The 17978-nt window shown below is 36.2% G+C and overlaps 1 protein-coding gene across 10 annotated transcripts in view; it reads left to right on the forward strand.

Moving 5' to 3' along the window:
• Positions 1-17978, forward strand: part of AHI1 (Abelson helper integration site 1) — a 208127-nt gene that overhangs the window by 121150 nt on the left and 68999 nt on the right. For all 10 annotated transcript variants that reach the window (XR_008422886.1, XR_008422887.1, XM_053904459.1 and 7 more), the window contains one exon: positions 3962-4017. Coding sequence is in view for 8 of the 10 variants with exons in the window: in XM_053904459.1 (XP_053760434.1) it covers positions 3962-4017 (56 nt within the window). In the remaining 2 variants the exon portion in view is untranslated. The remainder of the gene's footprint in view (positions 1-3961; positions 4018-17978) is intronic.

A 17978-nucleotide genomic window follows, 5' to 3' on the forward strand; every position in this document is an offset into this window, starting at 1 on the left:
ATGGGTATGATGAATAATTTCAGCAGAGAAATGGAAACCATAAAAAAAGAAATAAGTGGAAATTCTACATCTAAAGAGTATAATAGATAAAATGAAAAGTTCATTAAGTGAGCCTAATTGCTGATAGTATACATTGAAAGAAAGGATCCTTGAACTCAAGGACATAACAATAAAAATCACCCAAATCGAAGCACGGGGTAGGGGAGGGAAATACAGAGCATCAGACCTGTGTGACTACATCAAATCATCTAAACATGTATAAATGGAATTCCAGAAGGAAAATAGAGAAATAGGGTGAAGAACTAATATGCCAAGAATTTTCCACCTCTAATAAAAGAAAATAACGTAGAAGATATAAAAAGCTTAGCAAACCCCAAGAATATATATAAATGAAACCTCACCTAGGTACATTTTAAATAAACTGAAGAAAATGAAACCTAAAGAAAAGATCACAAAAGCAGCCAAAGGAAAAAATGCATGACATTCAGAGAATAATAGTAAGAATTGATGGCTTTGTTCTCGTAAGAAACAATGGTATAAAATCAGCAAAGTGCTAAAAGACAATGGCTATTAACCTAGATTTCAATATCCAGCAAAATTAGCCTTCGTACATGAATGCCTGCTAAAGTCTTTACAGAAAAAAACAAAAAACAGTCATCCACAGATTTACACCATGAGAGATTCAACAAAGAGTTCATCAGTCTAAAGGGAAATGATCTCAGATGAAAACTTGGATCTGCAGGAAGGAATGAAAACACTGGAAAGGATCAGTATATGTGTAAATATAAAAAGCTGATTTTTCATTCTTAAATACTACTGACTGTTTAAAACAGTATCCAGACAAAATGTTGTGGGGTTTATAACATGTGGAGGCAAAATATAACAATAGCATAAAGGGTGGAAGGGTAGATGGAGTAATACTGCTTTGAGATATTTATATTGTTAGTAAAGTATAAAATCATAATTCAGGGTACACTGTAATAAATTAGAGATATATATTGCAATCTCTAGCCACTAAAAAAAAAAATAAAGATGTGTAGCCATTGGGGATATAAAATGGAATAGTCAAAGTATTTGATTATTTCAAGAGTATGGAGAAAAGAGAAAGGAACATAACTAGATGCAACAAAATAGCAAGATGGCAGACTTAAACACAGCCATATCAGTAATTGCATTAAATGTGAATAAACATCAAGAAGCAGAGATTGTCAGACTGGATAATCTAGTGGTAAATATCTGTTGACATACTGAGTTTTTTATTTGGTAGATTAATTTATTCAACAGATGTAATATTAAGTTCATTGTGAGGTATTTGGATTTTTAAAACCATAATAAGTTGGACCTTTTAACCGTATTACTGCATGATTAATATACTTAGTGAACAAAAATTTAATTTAGAATAAGTACAAACAAGTGTAGTTTCATTGTTTTAAATTGTTTCCCCAAAAGTTAAGTGCATTAGTTAGCCTCCAGAGAAACAGAACCAGTAGAATGTGTAGATAGAGCGATTTATTTTGAGGAATTGGTTTACACGATTATGCAGGCCGGCTGGTACAAAACCTCCAAGGTCAGTTGATAGCCTGGAGACCCAGGGAAGAGTTATAGTTCAAGTCCAAAAGCAGTCTGTTGGCAAAATTTTTTCTCTTTCAGGGGAAGTCATTCTTTTTCTTAAGACCTTCGACCAACTGGATGAAACCCTCTCACATTATGGAGAGCAGTCTCCTTTACTCAGAGCCTGTTGATTTAAGTGTTCATCTTATCTGAAACATACCTTCACAGAAACATCTGGAATGTTTGACCAGATATGCAGGACTGTGGCCTAGCCAAGCTGACACACAAAAATAACCAGCACAGCAATCTATTTATTAGGAGCTTTCACTTATTATCATACCTTAATGAAAGTGAAATAACATACAAATGGAGACTTTTTTGGTAAAATGTACTTAAAATAGTAAGCTGTTTGGGAACATTTTTTCTTAAGCTTATTTTGTGTATATTCATTACTGAAAGCTTGAACAAACGTGTATTAATTGTATTTCCAAATCGTATTATTTCAATTGGCAATCTAAATTTAAAACTAAGGTTATATCTTTGGATAACCCACTTTAAAAATTTTTAGTTTCCACCACCTACTTATCCTGAAATTGAAACTGTAAAATACGTAGCTGTTGTTTCTTTGTAATTGTATAAGCTGAAGATGTAGATTTAGTTTTTATTTTCAACATCTTGAAGTTACTTTCTTATTGGATAAGAACTTTAAAATTAGTAATCAGCCTAGGTCAGTTTTATAGCTGTCAGGTTACAATAGTGAGACCACACATGTAAGATTTTGCTAACTCTTGATTAAAAGCCTGTGTCATGCCAGACTGTTCTCAGTGGATGCAGCCAGAGAGGGTTGTGGGGAGTGTGGGCGCTGGGGAAGTGGGGATTTCACCATTTGTTCTATATTCTTCAGTATTACTAAAATCTACCAGTAAGAGTCAGCATTATCTGAACATTTTCTAATATGTTTACTTGGGGTTTTTAAAAATTTTTTATTCAAGACCAGTGTTACTCTATGAATAAAAAATGTCTTTGCATAAAAATTACTTTAAAGATTTTGTTATTATTCTTAAGACAAAACTTTTAATTTGCTCTGTAGTATTTTTTCAAATACAGAGTATTTGTATTTCAAATTTGTATTTCAAATACTCTGTATATGAAAAAATACTCTAGTATTTCTATATACTAGATAGAGTATTTTTTTAAATGCTCTGTTTTACTCGAGTCTTGAGGTCAGAAATTATAATTTAGCCTTTATAATTCATCTTTTATCCCTGATACCAAATAGCCACTCAGTAAATATTAGTTGATTGTATAAAGTAGTATACTGCTTTATACTTCATTGGCTAATTATAGCTGAATTTTTAAAATGAAACCAAAAAAAATTTTTAATCGTGTTTCATGGTACTTTGTTCATTTTTAAATATTATTTCACAGTGATAAAAAGTGATTGTTTTATGATGCTCTCACATAATCCCTTATCATACTTGAAGAAGAATGAGTTAAATGACTGTAAATGGGAGGAGCTATTGTTTCGATCAGAAATTGTGCTAATTGCTCCTAACAATACCTGTAGTTCTTACTTCTAAGCAGCCTTGCATGTGAAAGCCTGTATCATTATTTGAAGGAACTAGAACTATTCTAATGTCCTAACTCACCTGTTGGTTTGCTGATGGACAGCGATTATAAAGTAAATGAGACCCACACCTGTGTTCATTTTTAACCTGAGCTAGACTTTGAACCAGTATCTTTATAGATGAGATGCAATGTGTTATATCCTTAAAAGCTGTTTATTACAAAGAAATGCAGGAGAGGACATTCGGAACAAAAAGATAAATCCACACATGATAAAAGGATTTTTCTCAAGTTTAGCAGTCAATATTATCATTTTAAAGGAGAGAACCAGGGGGAACTTTTTTTTTCAGACACTCCATGGTGATTGAATAAATAGAATATGACATAGTAGGAAGTCAAGTGATCAAAGAGAAATTCAAGTAGATTTATTTATTCTTTATGAGAAAATAAGGAAGTGATTCCTTTTATAGCCTTTGTGATATTTCTTTATGCAAACTTGATGACCTCAAGTCAGAAATAAAAATTTAATGGAAGAACTGCAGCAGAGTGGAGATAATTGTATAATTTTTGAGCCAAGAGCAGGATATGGACACATCTTAGACTATTGCTAAACACCTCTTGAATGGGAAAATTGGCTCAGCTCACTTTGAGTTGGGTCTCTTAGTTAGCTAAACTCTCCAACTGTTTCTGACCAAAGAATTCATGATAGAACTTTAAAGGATCCTGCCATTCAAATGAGACTTTTTTCCTTATGAGCTATAGGAGTCACCTCTTACTGAGATAAATGTTTTCACAATAAAATGGGTAGGTATAATCAAATATCTACCATCTTTTCTTTGCACAGGAATTATCAACATAGAAAGAAAGCCTTGTAACCATCATGTAGATACAGCACCAACGGTAAGACGGTCTATTTCTGCATTGTTAACACTGATAAGCTACAGAATGGTCCTGGTTATAGGACACAAAATGCCATTGTAGAAAAGTCTTGTGACCTCCCTTTTGCCAAAAATTGCATCCCTTCAAGAAAATTAACCTCATGTTTTCTAACTTAATGAGGAAAACATACTAACTTTTGCCAATATTTGGGAAACTAAGATATGGTATCATTTTTGCAGATACTTGTTTATGTTACTATTATAAATAGAATGATTTTTAATTTAAAAATATTTTAGATTTTTAATAAGTTAATATAAATCTTCACACATTTATTTACACTTTTTAAAATGAGTTTTATTTCGTGCACTAGCATCATTATTTAGAGTGAATATTTTTTAATAGTAAAAGCAGGCCATCGTGTTGCGTTTCTCTTATGAATCACTATGCTTTATTATTAGAGAAGTGAAAACTTTTATCCCCCTTCTATTACTACCAGACAACAAAAGGCATTTAACAATTATAATACCTATTTACTATGTTAAAGATAACCGTATAAGATAATGTAGAAGGAAAACAATTAAATTTCCCTTCTGTTCTCTAAATATAATATTTGAATGAAACATGTATCAGTGGCCAATTCCCACTTGAAAGATTCATAAAATAATACAGCCTAAAATATAGCTTACTCTTCACTGAGCATAATCTTGTTTCTCTTATCGTTCCTGTGTGTTAAGTCTTTTAGATACTCCATACAGTTCATCATTTCCTGTTAGAAAGATTTGGTAATGCCTTTTTTATGAAAATAAAGGCAATATTAAACTGTGTTTGAATTTTATTGATAATATTTTCCTCACTGGCAGGTTGCCTCCATTTTCCATTTGTAATAAATTCATATGATTGAGCCAGCCTGTTTGATAACTTACTGTGTGGGGCTCTGGAAAAGTGGTGTTTGAGGAATTAAGCACCACTGTAATCCTAAAAGTACTAGGCTATTGTGTGTGTTGCAGTTAAACTTCAGTAAGTAGTCATAACATGTACACTGTATTCTTTAATATTTAAAAAATGCAGACTAGCAATTATGGAAAATAATTTATTTTCTCTCAGGTGTAGGTCTTAAAAGTTGAGGTGTCTGAGGTGGGGTTTGAACCCTTTACTCCTTGAGGAGAAACTCCAGTTTTACCTTTTCTCCCGGTTGTGGGTCACTTCACTGGGGTGGGGGTTTATGGCAAGGTTGTATCTTAGGCTCTCCTACATGCTTCGATGTGGTTTTCTTCTTGTTTGCCTGTGGGGTAGTCCTCATTCAGCCAGCCTTTTGGTTTTTTAAGAGGAAATTGTTCCACATGTAGCTACAGACTTAGTGTGTCAGTGGGAGGAGGTAAGTTGAGGATCTTCCTGTGTTACCATCTTGAACTGGAACCCCTTAATGTATTTGAAAAAGATACTTACTGGATTATTTTACATACTTTTGAAATTCAGTTTATTCCTATAGGCTTTCCTACAGCACCTGTGTTTCCATTTCTGGTTTTGTTGGGGGTTTTTTTGGTACATTCTAGAACTCAGAAAAGTGTAACCTAACAGTTTTTTTGTTTTACTCTGTAGGCTGATTGTAGATTTCCATCTTAACTAAATGATGAAATAATAGAACTGACTTCTCATGAAATCATGAGAAATAATGGCATTAATGTTTACAGTAATGCCCTAACAGTCTCAGAATGACTCCAAAGAACCAAACAAAATCTAATACATAAGGGTTTAGGTATTGTTGGTCTTTTTTTTATGTTTTTTTCAGTTGGGTTATTAAATTATAGCTCCTAATATATTAATAACATTTCTGATCTATAAAGCTGTAAGTTTTAATATATTTGGTTTATACAGGCACACCCCAAACATGCACTGGTTCTCCAAGCCCTCACTTGAGCCAGGCTGCATTTTCGTATGTTTTTCTGAGCTCCTTCAGTCTCTTTACTACAAACTCCGTAGTTTACTAGTTTACTTAGTTTACTACTGCCCCCTCATTCCCAAAAAGTCCTCTACCTTGCTGACAGTTAACTTTGGCCTTTTGCCCATAACCTCTAAATAGAATCACAAGTCTGTTCATTACCCAGTCTTCTGGTCCCCAGGAGAGGAAAAGTCTGATTTTCACGGAAATAGTGTTACCTAATTTCCATCCTTTGTAGTGTGTGCCCTTCTTTTCCTTAAAGGGTTTAAGAGAAGAAAATATTTAGAGATAAAAGAAATAGGAAAAAGTCTGTCTGAAAACTTTAAGAAAGTAGAGTATTTGTAAGTTCAAACCTGGTACTACTCTAGCCCAAAAAGGAGAGATACTCTGGGGTCCTGAGAAAAGATAAGAAGGCGGTGGACCAGGGTTTTAGAATGGCTGAGGCCAGGTCCCTGAGTGACTTCCTGGACCTCGTTCCTAACCACCGCCTCCAGGTCACCTCTCTGTTTGTTATCACCTCCACTTTCCTGTTGCTCTGAGAACCACCACAGATGGTTTGGGTCCCAGAGAGTGCTAGATGCTAATTACAGCAGTTCAGCAGGTGAGGGAAATGAGACTTTTTCAGGCCTCTGTCAAAAACTGTGTTTCTTGACATTCCAAATCGGAATGAACTTTTCAGTAAATCTGTGGTTATGGAGGAGAGTTTGATCCTATAGTGTTCTAATGCGATGCGGTGTTCTTTAAGTATAGGTTAGCCTGAAAACAAAACCACCTCTTTGTTGTGTTCTCTCCCACTCTCTTTTGAACTGTCTTGTTTCTTTTTGTTGTTGTTGTTCATTTAACACATGAGCTTTAATTTTTTTGTTTGGAATTTTTTTCTTTCTGACATTAAATAACACCCTGTGTGTTTTTGAGATGCCTTCAATAGAAGTAAAACAGAATATCCCCACATGGCATGATCTCCTCCTTCAAAGAGAATCAAACCTCACTACTCACTTTTTTTTTGCATTTTGAGCTCTTAATTTTGTTCGTATCCAACAGTATATTTTCAAGCTATTTTTTTCCAGAAATATAATGTGAGAGGTATATTATCTGAGTATCTGAGTCTGCGTATTTTAAAATATCTCAGTTGTCTTTGAATAAGAGTTTGCTAGGGTTTTTAATTATTTGGACATAAACTTTTCCCCTCAGAACATTATGGAAATTGATCCTCTTTTGCTTTCTGGTATTTAGTGTTTTGGGTGAGACATTGGACATCAGCCTAACAGTTCTTTTGTGAAGGTAGCCTGTTTTACCTACTCATGTATTCCAGATTTTCTTTTATTTTCTTATACCTGATGTCCTAGTTCAGATTTGATGGTTAAATGTGTGGCTTTCTTTTTTGTCCTGAATGGTAGTCACTCAAACACTTTACTATTATAGGAAAAGCAAATAAGACATTAGACAGTCATGATATTAGATTACATGAAGATAATTAGATCATGCCACTTTAAGAACGAGTTGCTGTTAAGGATAATATCAGACTCAGATTAATCAGAGGTCATTGTCTGAACCCTGAAAGGCAGGTGTAAAAGTTAGTTAATAGTTAAGTAAGCACAGGCTTGAGTCTCATATTCACTTTAAATGAAGGACTCATTTGTAAATCAGAGAAAAATCACAACTAGCATAAGGAAGTCTCTGTAAATCTTTGGTCTTATTGAGATTATTACAAACCTGCCCATAACCTGCCATATGCATAGAACTTCCCATAGCTTTGTATGTTTTCTTTTGGAATTAAAACACGATAAGCCATGCTGAATATGTACAGAATTTTTAGTGATTTGAGAAGAATTGTTTTTGAATCTCTTCTAGCGAAAACTGGTATGTTAAAAATTCAGACATCAGCATGGCCTATTGAATTGATTGCTGATTTTTATAAAGCTCCTGCATTCCAAACCTGTAACACTAGTTAATACTACTCCTTTCTTCCTCTTTTATTCAGTGATCCCACAATCCGCATTAATGAGAACAAATTTTCTTTTAACAAATGGATTTTCTGGCAGTGTATATAATTACAGCTTGCATCAGCCACAACGGGTTGAAACAAAATCCAGGCTATCTCATTAAGATTATACCAGTTATGGGATACTTTTGCCATCCATCTAAATATTTCATTAATTATTAGAAATTAAAATATCCTAGTCTGATTAGAAATTTATTCATTCATTATTCTTCATTTTGTAAGTTGAATTTAACAAACTTTTAATTTATCCAATCTGCAGTTATACCTCTAGGTTTTCTCAGGGCGTGATTGACAAGTTTTTGACATGTAATGTTTCATCAGTAGTAAATTTTAATATGTTTTACAGTATTTTACTATTCTGGAAAAATATCTGAGATGTTCATGATGTTGCTTGCCGTTTGCACTAAACTTATTCGTAAAGGTGTTGATCTGAATCCTACAAATTAAAATTTATTCTGAGACTCTTTTGGATTCTATGATAATCTGTCTTTATTCTACAACATTTTTTTTTTAAGTTTATTCTGACAGAAGGAAAGAGAGCATGAGTGGGGGAGGGGCACAGAGAGAGGGAGAGAGAGACTTCCAAGGCTCCACACTGTCAGTGCAGAACCTGAGGCAGGGCTCAGTCTCATGAGCCATGAGATCATGACCTGAGCTGAAACCAGGAGTTGGATGCTCAACAAACTGAGCCACCCGGGTGCCCCTCTGTGACACTTTAAGTTGTCTTTGTTGTTAGGTTTGTGTCATTGTTTAGCCCACTGTGTAAGTTCACAAGATTGCTATCTATTCTATTATTACACACAAGTATACTATGCCTTATACATATATTTATGTAAAATTTGTCTTTCACATTTTAACATAGTATTTGGGGCTGTGTATTTATGGATAAATACAGAAGTTCAAGTGAAGTGCTTCTTTTGATCTGAAGAAAGCACTTTCTTTTTTTCCAATCTGTAGAATTTTCCAGGAATTCATAGTATGCAAACTGGGGTGAATGTGCCCCTATAAAACTCATAAAATAAAACCATGGCCAATCTCTTCCTGTAGGTAATTGCAGGGTGGAGAGGGAACCGATAAACTATAAGCATTTATAACTTGTCATAAAAGAATCTGTTTCACTTATCAATAAAGTAGCAATTCAGAGTAGTCCTGTTGAAATTCGAATACAAATGCAAAATAGGTTTTCCTTTAAGATCACTTGTGAGTTGTCCATAATATAACAATTTTATTAAGTATTGTAGATGTTAGTTGTTTTTCCACATGTTGTAAATTATGATGCTTCGTGTAGATTTTTCCCATTAGCATACTCTTCTGACATTTACGTTTTTCTTAGACTTTTTTCCCTAATTCTCTTCTGACTTGATGATTTTTAGAGAATGTTAAATTTCAGGTAGCCAGAGGCCATGAACAAGTAGAAATGTTCAAAGAACTGAGAATATAGGCTTAGAACTCAGAAGAGAGGATGAGTTGGAAGGTCTAACTTTGCTGTGCTTCATAGAGCCAGACTCTACAGCTCTGAAGTCCAGACGGGACAAGCAGTAGTCAGAAGGCCCGGGCGGAAGTTGTGGGAAGTCCTTCTGTCATCATGGGCAGGGAGCAAGCAGATTCTTGACAACAGTCATTCAAAAACCCCATGCAGGAAGGAGGCACATATCCAGTCTCTATAACAAGCTGAGTCAGAAACCAGTCTCCTCTTACTCACCTTCCAAATCCATTCTCCACAGAACTATTTATCCAAAAGATAAGAATGGCCATGCATTTAGGATCCTATGGTGCACCCCATATCCTACCAGTTGAAAACTAAGCTATTTAGCATGCCATTTGATGTCCTATTACTACTTTTCTAAACTTATTTCCAGCTTTTCCCCAATACCCTGCACTACTTGCAGTTCCCTAAATGTGTCTGGGCCTCTCACATTAAGTAACAGTATCAGAAGAGCGGGATGAAGGGGCGCCTGGGTGGCTCAGTCGGTCAAGCATCTGACTTCGGCTTAGGTCATGATCTCGCAGTTTGTGAGTTCGAGCCCTGCTTCGGGCTCTGTGCTGACAACTCGGGATGAAGAACGCTTGAGTTCAGAACCATATTACCTGGCTTCATGTCCCATTTGGCTACTTTTGCTGTACATGACTTTAGGCAAGCTTCTTTTGCTCTTTGTTCTTCAGTTTTCTCATCTGTAAGTAGGGATAATACCTACCTCAAGGATTATTATGAGGAATAAATGAGTTAAGATGCATTGCACCCCACTCAGTATATTTTTGTATACCAGATACTGAATATTATTTCATCGCAAGAGATGGCCAGATATTGAGGACAAGAACATAGCACAAGCCTGAGAAGTAAAGCTAGGTCAGTAATCAAAGGGAGGACACCAGGGTCCCACCTAGGTCAGGGGCATCAGGGACAAGGGAATCTGATGAAGGTTGCCACAAAGCCTGCCTGTGTCTTGACCAACCTTCTTTGTTTTTCTGTGTTCATTTTTTAAAGTTTGCTTTAGTATGTATGTATTTACTACATATTCTGACTCAAAAGGAGTTGGTATAGAAGTCCAGTTACACCAGGACAATGGGCCTAAACTGGGACTATGTTGGGCAACCCTCCATGTGTTGGTATTCATCAGTCTGAAAGTCATGACAGCCAGAGTGATCTTTTTAAAATCTAAGTCATAATGGCTTACCCTCTGGCTTAACACTCTTCAGTAACTTCTCCTTATGTTTAGAATAAAACCCAGGGCCTGTAGGGCCTTGCATGATCTGGTCTCTGTCTACGTCTCCAGCATTACCCTATGATACTCTCTGCTCTGAGTTCCTCAAACACAGCCAAGCTCTCTCCCACTCACCTGTAGACCTTTGAGCATTTGGTCTCTCTGCCAGGAATATACACACCTTTTGCGTAACAGCCTTTTTCTTTAGATCCCAGTAAATGTCAACTTTTCAAAGGACTTTCCTTTACCGCTCTATCTGAAGTAGATACTGCCCGATTAGTCTTTATTATTGTACCTTATTTTTTCCTTCTTAATACTTATCCCCATTTTTAATTTTTTATTTAGTTGTTTTCTTGTTTATCACCAGTCTTCCTCAATAGGATGTAAGTTCCATGAAAGCAGGGACCGTGTCTGTCGTACCATTGCTTATAGACTGTCATTAGATAATGCTTAGCTGAATACATGAAAGTATGATGAAACTATAGGAATAAATAAGAGCAAAGAGACAGGCCGGACCTGAGGGATGTCCATATTCTAAAGGTTGGAAGAAGAAACTTCACAGAAGACGGATGAAATGAGAAGAATGTCAGAAGAGATCAGGAATAGTGTAGCGTGTTGGAAGTCTGGGGAGGGTGGAAATGGAGGGAGTTTTGTTCTGTCATTCGTAGCCAGAAGCTTTGGGAGAGATGGGAACAGGGCCCTAGAAAGGAAGCTAGATGGTCACACTAGGAGGCATGAAGAACTGGATGAATTCAGGAAGACTGTTACAAGAGGAGGATGGAAAATAGAATAGCAGTTGACTCAGCCTTCTGTGTTTGTCACTGACTTACTTCACAAAAGAAAGTAGCATTTAGCAAAAAGAGCTGTCATGAGATTAATCTATATAGAGTGCAAAGTAAATGTTCTTCCATGTTCTTCAAAAGTGAAAAATGAAATTTAGGTATTTATACAATAGTATTACATTCAAAATGAATATTTCTCAGAAGAAAAGGTCTAGCAATATAAATGGGGCAGGAGAAAGATGCAGACCAGATTTTAGCATTTGGCAGAGGAGTAGGGTAGGGCATTTGTAGCAAGGTCCATTGCCAAGGGACTTACTTATCTAGTTGGTAAAATTAGGTTGAAGAAGTTGATCTTTCAAGTCCATTTCTGGATCTAAAGTTCTGTGTATCTTTTTCAGCTGCCCTTACTGTTAGGAAAGAACATACTAAAGCATAAAAATTAAGCAAATCTCTGATAGTCATCTCTTGAGTGCACAATCATCATTTCTCTCCTTCAGCTCGTCCTCAGGATTCAGTTAGAATTCACTTCCTTATGTTATACACATGGCATTTATGTTCACCACGTCGTGTAACAAATGCCCATCACCATCATTGCTATTGGAAATTTTGTGCCACTTATGTGGTGGACACAGGCTAGCTGCCTTCAGTAGATCAAAAACTAAGTCCCTTCCTATAGGACTGAATCTCTCCACCTTCGTAAGCCCAGTACGTGGTGAAATGATGCCAAGCAATAGAATATGGTGTTCAGATATCTGTGCAAGTGAGCCAACAGATGGTTTAGACAGCATGTGTAGTACAGTGGGGAAAAGGCACTGGCCAGGCTGCCTGATATTCTATTGAAGGAATGTCCCGCAATCTTTTTTTGCCCATTTTAAACTCTTTCACTATTTTTCCTAACACAGGAAATGGCACATCCGGTTACACAAATTGGTAGAACTTGAGGAATAGGCTAATCAAAACCATGACTCAAGAAGTCAAAAGAGCCTAAATATTTTTAAATAGCATATCTTAAGCATTTGAAAACAAAAATTAAAATCATTTTAGTTTCGACTCTAGGTGAGGTACTTTCTTAGGGAAGCCAATGAGATACCTAGAAGTATGAACACATGGTTCCCATAGGTCCTTACTCCAGAGGAATCATTTTGGTCCTTTTCCCCCTGCAAGCAGCAAAAAGAACAAGTGCTAGAGGGTGTCTGCTCCCTTACAGACTTAAACTGGGAAGACAGGAGCCAGAAGGCGGGAGCCCCGTTTAATGCCTACAGGGGAAGTGCTGATATGCCTGCCCTGCCCAAATCACCTGCTTAACCCCCTAACCTGTTTTCTTTGTAGTACTTACTGTTGTCATAAGTACAGTCTGTATTTCTGTGTGTTTCTATGGTTTCAGTTAGCTTGTGTGCATTAATAAATAAATGGATAATGTCAGTATGAAAACAGAGGAATTTTTTCTGCATATTTTAACTGTGAAAGCAATCAGAGGCCAGCTTTCTCAGTCTAATGGAAAGACCAAGCAATTTTTTTCTATTTATTTTGAAAGAGAGAATCCCAAGCAGGCTCTGTGTTGTCAGCATGGAGCCAAACGTGGGGCTCAATTTCATGAACCATGCGATCATGACTTGAGTCTAAATCAGGAGTCAGACTCTTAACCGACTGAGCCACTCAGGCACCCCAAGACCGAGCAGTTTTTAAAAGCTAAAGTACCTTTGTGAGTGGCCATTTTAGTAGCTTTAGTAACTGCTAATACAAATGAAGAGGCAGCTAAGACATTTCTCCTAATTTCAAAAAAATTGACATTTGATTGATGAAATCTAAAACCTGGGTTGGCTTTTTAATTTTGATGAACTGGTCTCTGTTGACAGTAAATCCTTTCAAGGACCTGCATTTCAGAAGAGGTCTCATGGATGCTGCTTACGGGCTGCAGTCTCAGGACGGACTGACAATAATGTTGAGTTCAAAGATTTAACACCAGCCAAGATTTAACGCCACATTAGTACATAGTTTAAGATTGTTACTGTGTCTGTCAGTGCCCTAGTTACAAAGCTCCATAGATTTTAAGTAGTCTGCAACAACCACATCTTTTCCACAAACCCTGTTATATTTAATTCACAAGTTTTACCCATTGTGAGGTCTTATAGCAGAAAAACATATAAAAAATAAAGGAATTTATCTCCATAGTAAAGTATGTAATACATCAAGAGAAGGAGTTTGGGTTTTATTTTTGTTTTTTGTTTTAACAACTCTACAATTTGGCATTTTATTTTATTTTTATTGAAGTGTAGTTAACACACAATGTTACACTAGTTTCAGGTGTACAATATTGTGATTCAACAACTGTAGTTATGCTGTGCTCACAAGTGTGCCTACCATCTGTCACCATACATCACTATCACAATACCATTGACTGTATTCCCTGTGCTGTACCTTTTGTCCCCGTGATTTATTCAGTACATAACTGGAAATCCATACCCCCCCCTTTCATCCATTTTGCCTGTCTGCCCCTCTGACAAGCACCAGTTTGTTAAAAGAGTGATTTTGCATGTTCTTGTTCAGCACTACAATCTGAGTACAGTACATTGCACACATTATTACTACCTATTATTATATTACCGATACTCTTAATGATCCTGAATCTCCAAGAATTTTATCAAATTACTATCATTGGGAGCTTCAGTGGCTCAGTCAGTTGAGCATCTCTCTTGATTTTGGTTTAAGTCATAATCTCACGGTTTGTGAGATTGAGCTCCACATGAGGCTCTGCGCTGACCACGTGGAGCCTTCTTGGGATTCTCTCTCTCCCTCTCTGTCAGCCCCTCCGCTCATGCGCACATGTGCACGCAGTCTCGCTCAAAACAAACATTTTTTTTTTTTTTTTGGCCAGGATCTACAAGAGGTTTATTTTTTTAATTTACTTTTTTATTTTTTAAAATTTTCATCCAAATTAGCTGCAACAGTGATTGCAGGAGTAGATTCCTTTACCCATTTAGCCCATCTCCCCTCCCACAACCCCTCCAGTAACCCTCAGTTTGTTCTCCATATTTATGAGTCTCTTCTGTTTTGTCCCCCTCCCTGTTTTTATATTATTTTTGTTTCCCTTTCTTTATGTTCATCTGTTTTGTCTCTTGAAGTCCTCATATGAGTGAAGTCATATGATTTTTGTCTTTCTGTGACTAATTTCACTTAGCATAATACCCTCCAGTTCCAGCCACGTAGTTGCAAATGGCAAGATTTCATTCTTTTTGATTGCCGAGTAATACTCCATTGTATATATATACCACATCTTCTTTATCCATTCATCCAGCGATGGACATTTGGGCTCTTTCCATACTTTGGCTATTGTTGATGGTGCTGCTATAAACATGGGGGTGCATGTGTCCCTTTGAAACAGTACACCTGTATCCCGTGGATAAATGTTTAGTAATGCCATTGCTGGGTCATAGGGTAGTTCTATTTTTAGTTTTTTGAGGAACCTCCGTACTGTTTTCCAGAGTGGCTGCACCAGCTTGCATTGCCACCAACAATGCAAAAGAGATCCTCTTTCTCCGCATCCTCGCCGACATCTGTCGTTGCCTGAGTTGTTCATGTTAGCCATTCTGTCAGGTGTAAGGTGGTATCTCATTGTGGTTTTGATTTGTATTTCCCTGGTGATGACCGATGTTGAGCATTTTTTCATGTGTCGGTTGGCCATCTGGATGTCTTCTTTGGAGAAGTGTCTATTCATGTCTTTTGCCCATTTCTTCCCTGGATTATTTGTTTTTTGGGTGTTGAGTTTGATAAGTTCTTTATAGATTTTGGATACTAACCTTTTATCTGATATGTCATTTGCAAATATCTTGTCCCATTCTGTCGGTTGCCTTTTAGTTTTGCCGATTGTTTCCTTCACTGTGCAGAAGCTTTTTATTTATTTTGTGAGGTCACAATAGTTCATTTTTGCTTTTGTTTCCCTTGCCTCTGGAGACGTGTTGAGTAAGAAGTTGCTGCAGCCAAGATCAAAGACGTTTTTGCCTGCTTTCTCCTCGAGGATTTTGATGGCTTTCTGTCTTACATTGAGGTCTTTCATCCATTTTGAGTTTATTTTTGTGTATGGTATGAGAAAGTGGTCCAGGTTCATTCTTCTGCATGTCACTGTCCAGTTTTCCCAGCACCACTTGCTGAAGAGGCTGTCTTTATTCCATTGGATATTCTTTCCTCCTGTGTCAAAGATTAGTTGCCCATACGTTTGTGGGTCCATTTCTGGGTTCTCTATTCTGTTCCATTGATCTGAGTGTCTGTTCTTGTGCCAGTACCATACTGTCTTGATGATTACAGCTTTGTAGTATAGCTTGAAGCCTGGGAAAAACAAACTTTTTTAAAAATTATTTATTATTTTATTATTATTTATTTATTATTATTTATTATTATATTGTGAACATTAATGATATACATATATTGAATACTTACTGTGTTACCAGTGTTTCTTTATATCTACTCTCTCCATCTGTATAATTCTCAGGTAGGTATCATTATTCCAACTTTATAAATTAGGAAACTGAGGCACTGAAAAGTGAAGAGGTTGACCCAGCATCACAGATAGTAAATACAGAGCCAGGAAAGTCTTTTCCTTGTTAACATGTTACCGAGAAGCCTCAGAGTTTTTGCACCAAGACTTTTCAATAGACTACATTATTTCTTAATAATGGGATATTGTGATAACAAGTGTTGAGGCATTTCTAGTCTCTACACATTTGTAGTTATTTAGCATCAACATATGAGAAAGATGTGTCACTGAGAAAGACAAAATCTTTTTACTTGTGGATACATTGTTTCCTGATAAGCAAAAACTGGTTCTACCTTGTAAGCATTGTGTTTTCATTAATTACCCAAGTTTGTGCTTTACTACAAATAGTATCTTGGCTTCTAGACCATGGTAGACTAAATCAGGTTCTCTTTCTTTTTTTTTTTTTTTTTTTTAAGTTTATTTACTTATTTATTTTGAGAGAGAGAAAGTGCACGGGAGGGGCAGAGAGAGAGGAAGAGAGAAAGAATCCCAAGCAGGGTCCACAGGTCAGTGAGGAGCCCAGGGTGGGGCTCAGACTCACAAAACGCGAGATTATGATCTGAGCCAAAATCGAGAGATGGACGCTTATCTGACTGAGCCACCCAGAGGCCCCAGATTCCTCTTCTGTAAATGCAGCTCTTAAGATGCTTGGAGCATCTATTTTATCTTGACCTTCTCTTTTTTAGGTTAAGTATACCCATTATCTTCTATTCATCTTACTCTATGCTGATTCCATTCCAGTTTGTTTACATTCTTTGGAAAACTGATATCCAGCAGTGAACTTAATATTCCAATTGCAGTGAAAAATATAGTGATTACCATTGGTTTCTGTAATCTGGATATTGTGTTTGATATTGAATTGTGACCTACCATAACTCCTTAAAGTTTTAAGCTTGTGCTGTCAAAACGTATTTCCCATTATTTACAGATCTGTGCCTCAGCATCCTCTTATCTAGAATGGAGTTAATAATAGTACCTTCCTCATTAGTGTTGTTCTGTTGTTTTAAGTACTGAGTACAGTGTCCAGCACACAATGATCTTTCAGATATTAGCTTAATACCATTTAACCCTAAGTGTATAGTTATTCATCCTTGTTGAATTTCATCAATTCATTTTGGGCTCAGTATCCAGCCTGTCAAAATTCTTTTGAATTCTGAATTTTTTTCTCAGGTATGATAATAGCTCTTCCCCAAACTCTTTAACACTGACAGATTTAATAATACCACTTACTAATTGTGTTTATGCAAAACATTAGAAAAATATTGAACAGTGAACAAAATAAAAATAACAATTTATTTATATATGGGCAATTTTGTTAGGGGGATGTTATTATTTCAAAGAAATTTCAGTCTTAATTGCATTATGTGCTTTAGCAAAGCATTTACTTGCCTGTCATTTAAAATAAGATTTGGTAAAAATAAATTGAATGAATGAATGAATAAATAAATAAAACAAGATTTGGTGATTACTTGAAATTTTCCTTACAATCAGTATAAAATTTGATTCTTTAAGGAAGTGTTAATATAGTCCATTGCAGAAACTAAAACTTGACTCGATCATGCCATCAAAAGAAGGAAGCAATCATTTAGAAAAGAAAAAACTCAACGTTCATCATCCCGGAATATTAGTTTCCATTTTGGGAGAAATGTAATCAAAAGTCCTCCAACTAGTGCTCTGTTTTTCCTGCCCAGATGGACATGTGGCATCTGGCACTATTAATGTTCCACAGATCCTTTTTTTTGTCTTGGTAAAAACATGCATGTTCCTCTTCCTGGATGCTCTTTATGCTGCCATTATCTCAGGATCCCCAGAGATCCGTCTTTGGCAGAAATAGCACAGCATTCAGTAATGCAGACACCTCCTGGTATAACCGCATAATTGGGTCACAGATTGGTTTGATGCATAAAGATTAAGTGAGATAAATCCCTGGAGGAAATGAAACTTCTTGTTCTGTGTTTTGAATGAAACTTCATGAAGTTTTCTTGTCACCATAGCTCTGCCTGGTGTGATATTTTATGGCAACATT

Source organism: Panthera pardus, unplaced genomic scaffold (genome assembly GCF_024362965.1).
Source record: "Panthera pardus isolate Hobbes unplaced genomic scaffold, ASM2436296v1 HiC_scaffold_17, whole genome shotgun sequence".
Taxonomy (NCBI): domain Eukaryota; kingdom Metazoa; phylum Chordata; class Mammalia; order Carnivora; family Felidae; genus Panthera; species Panthera pardus.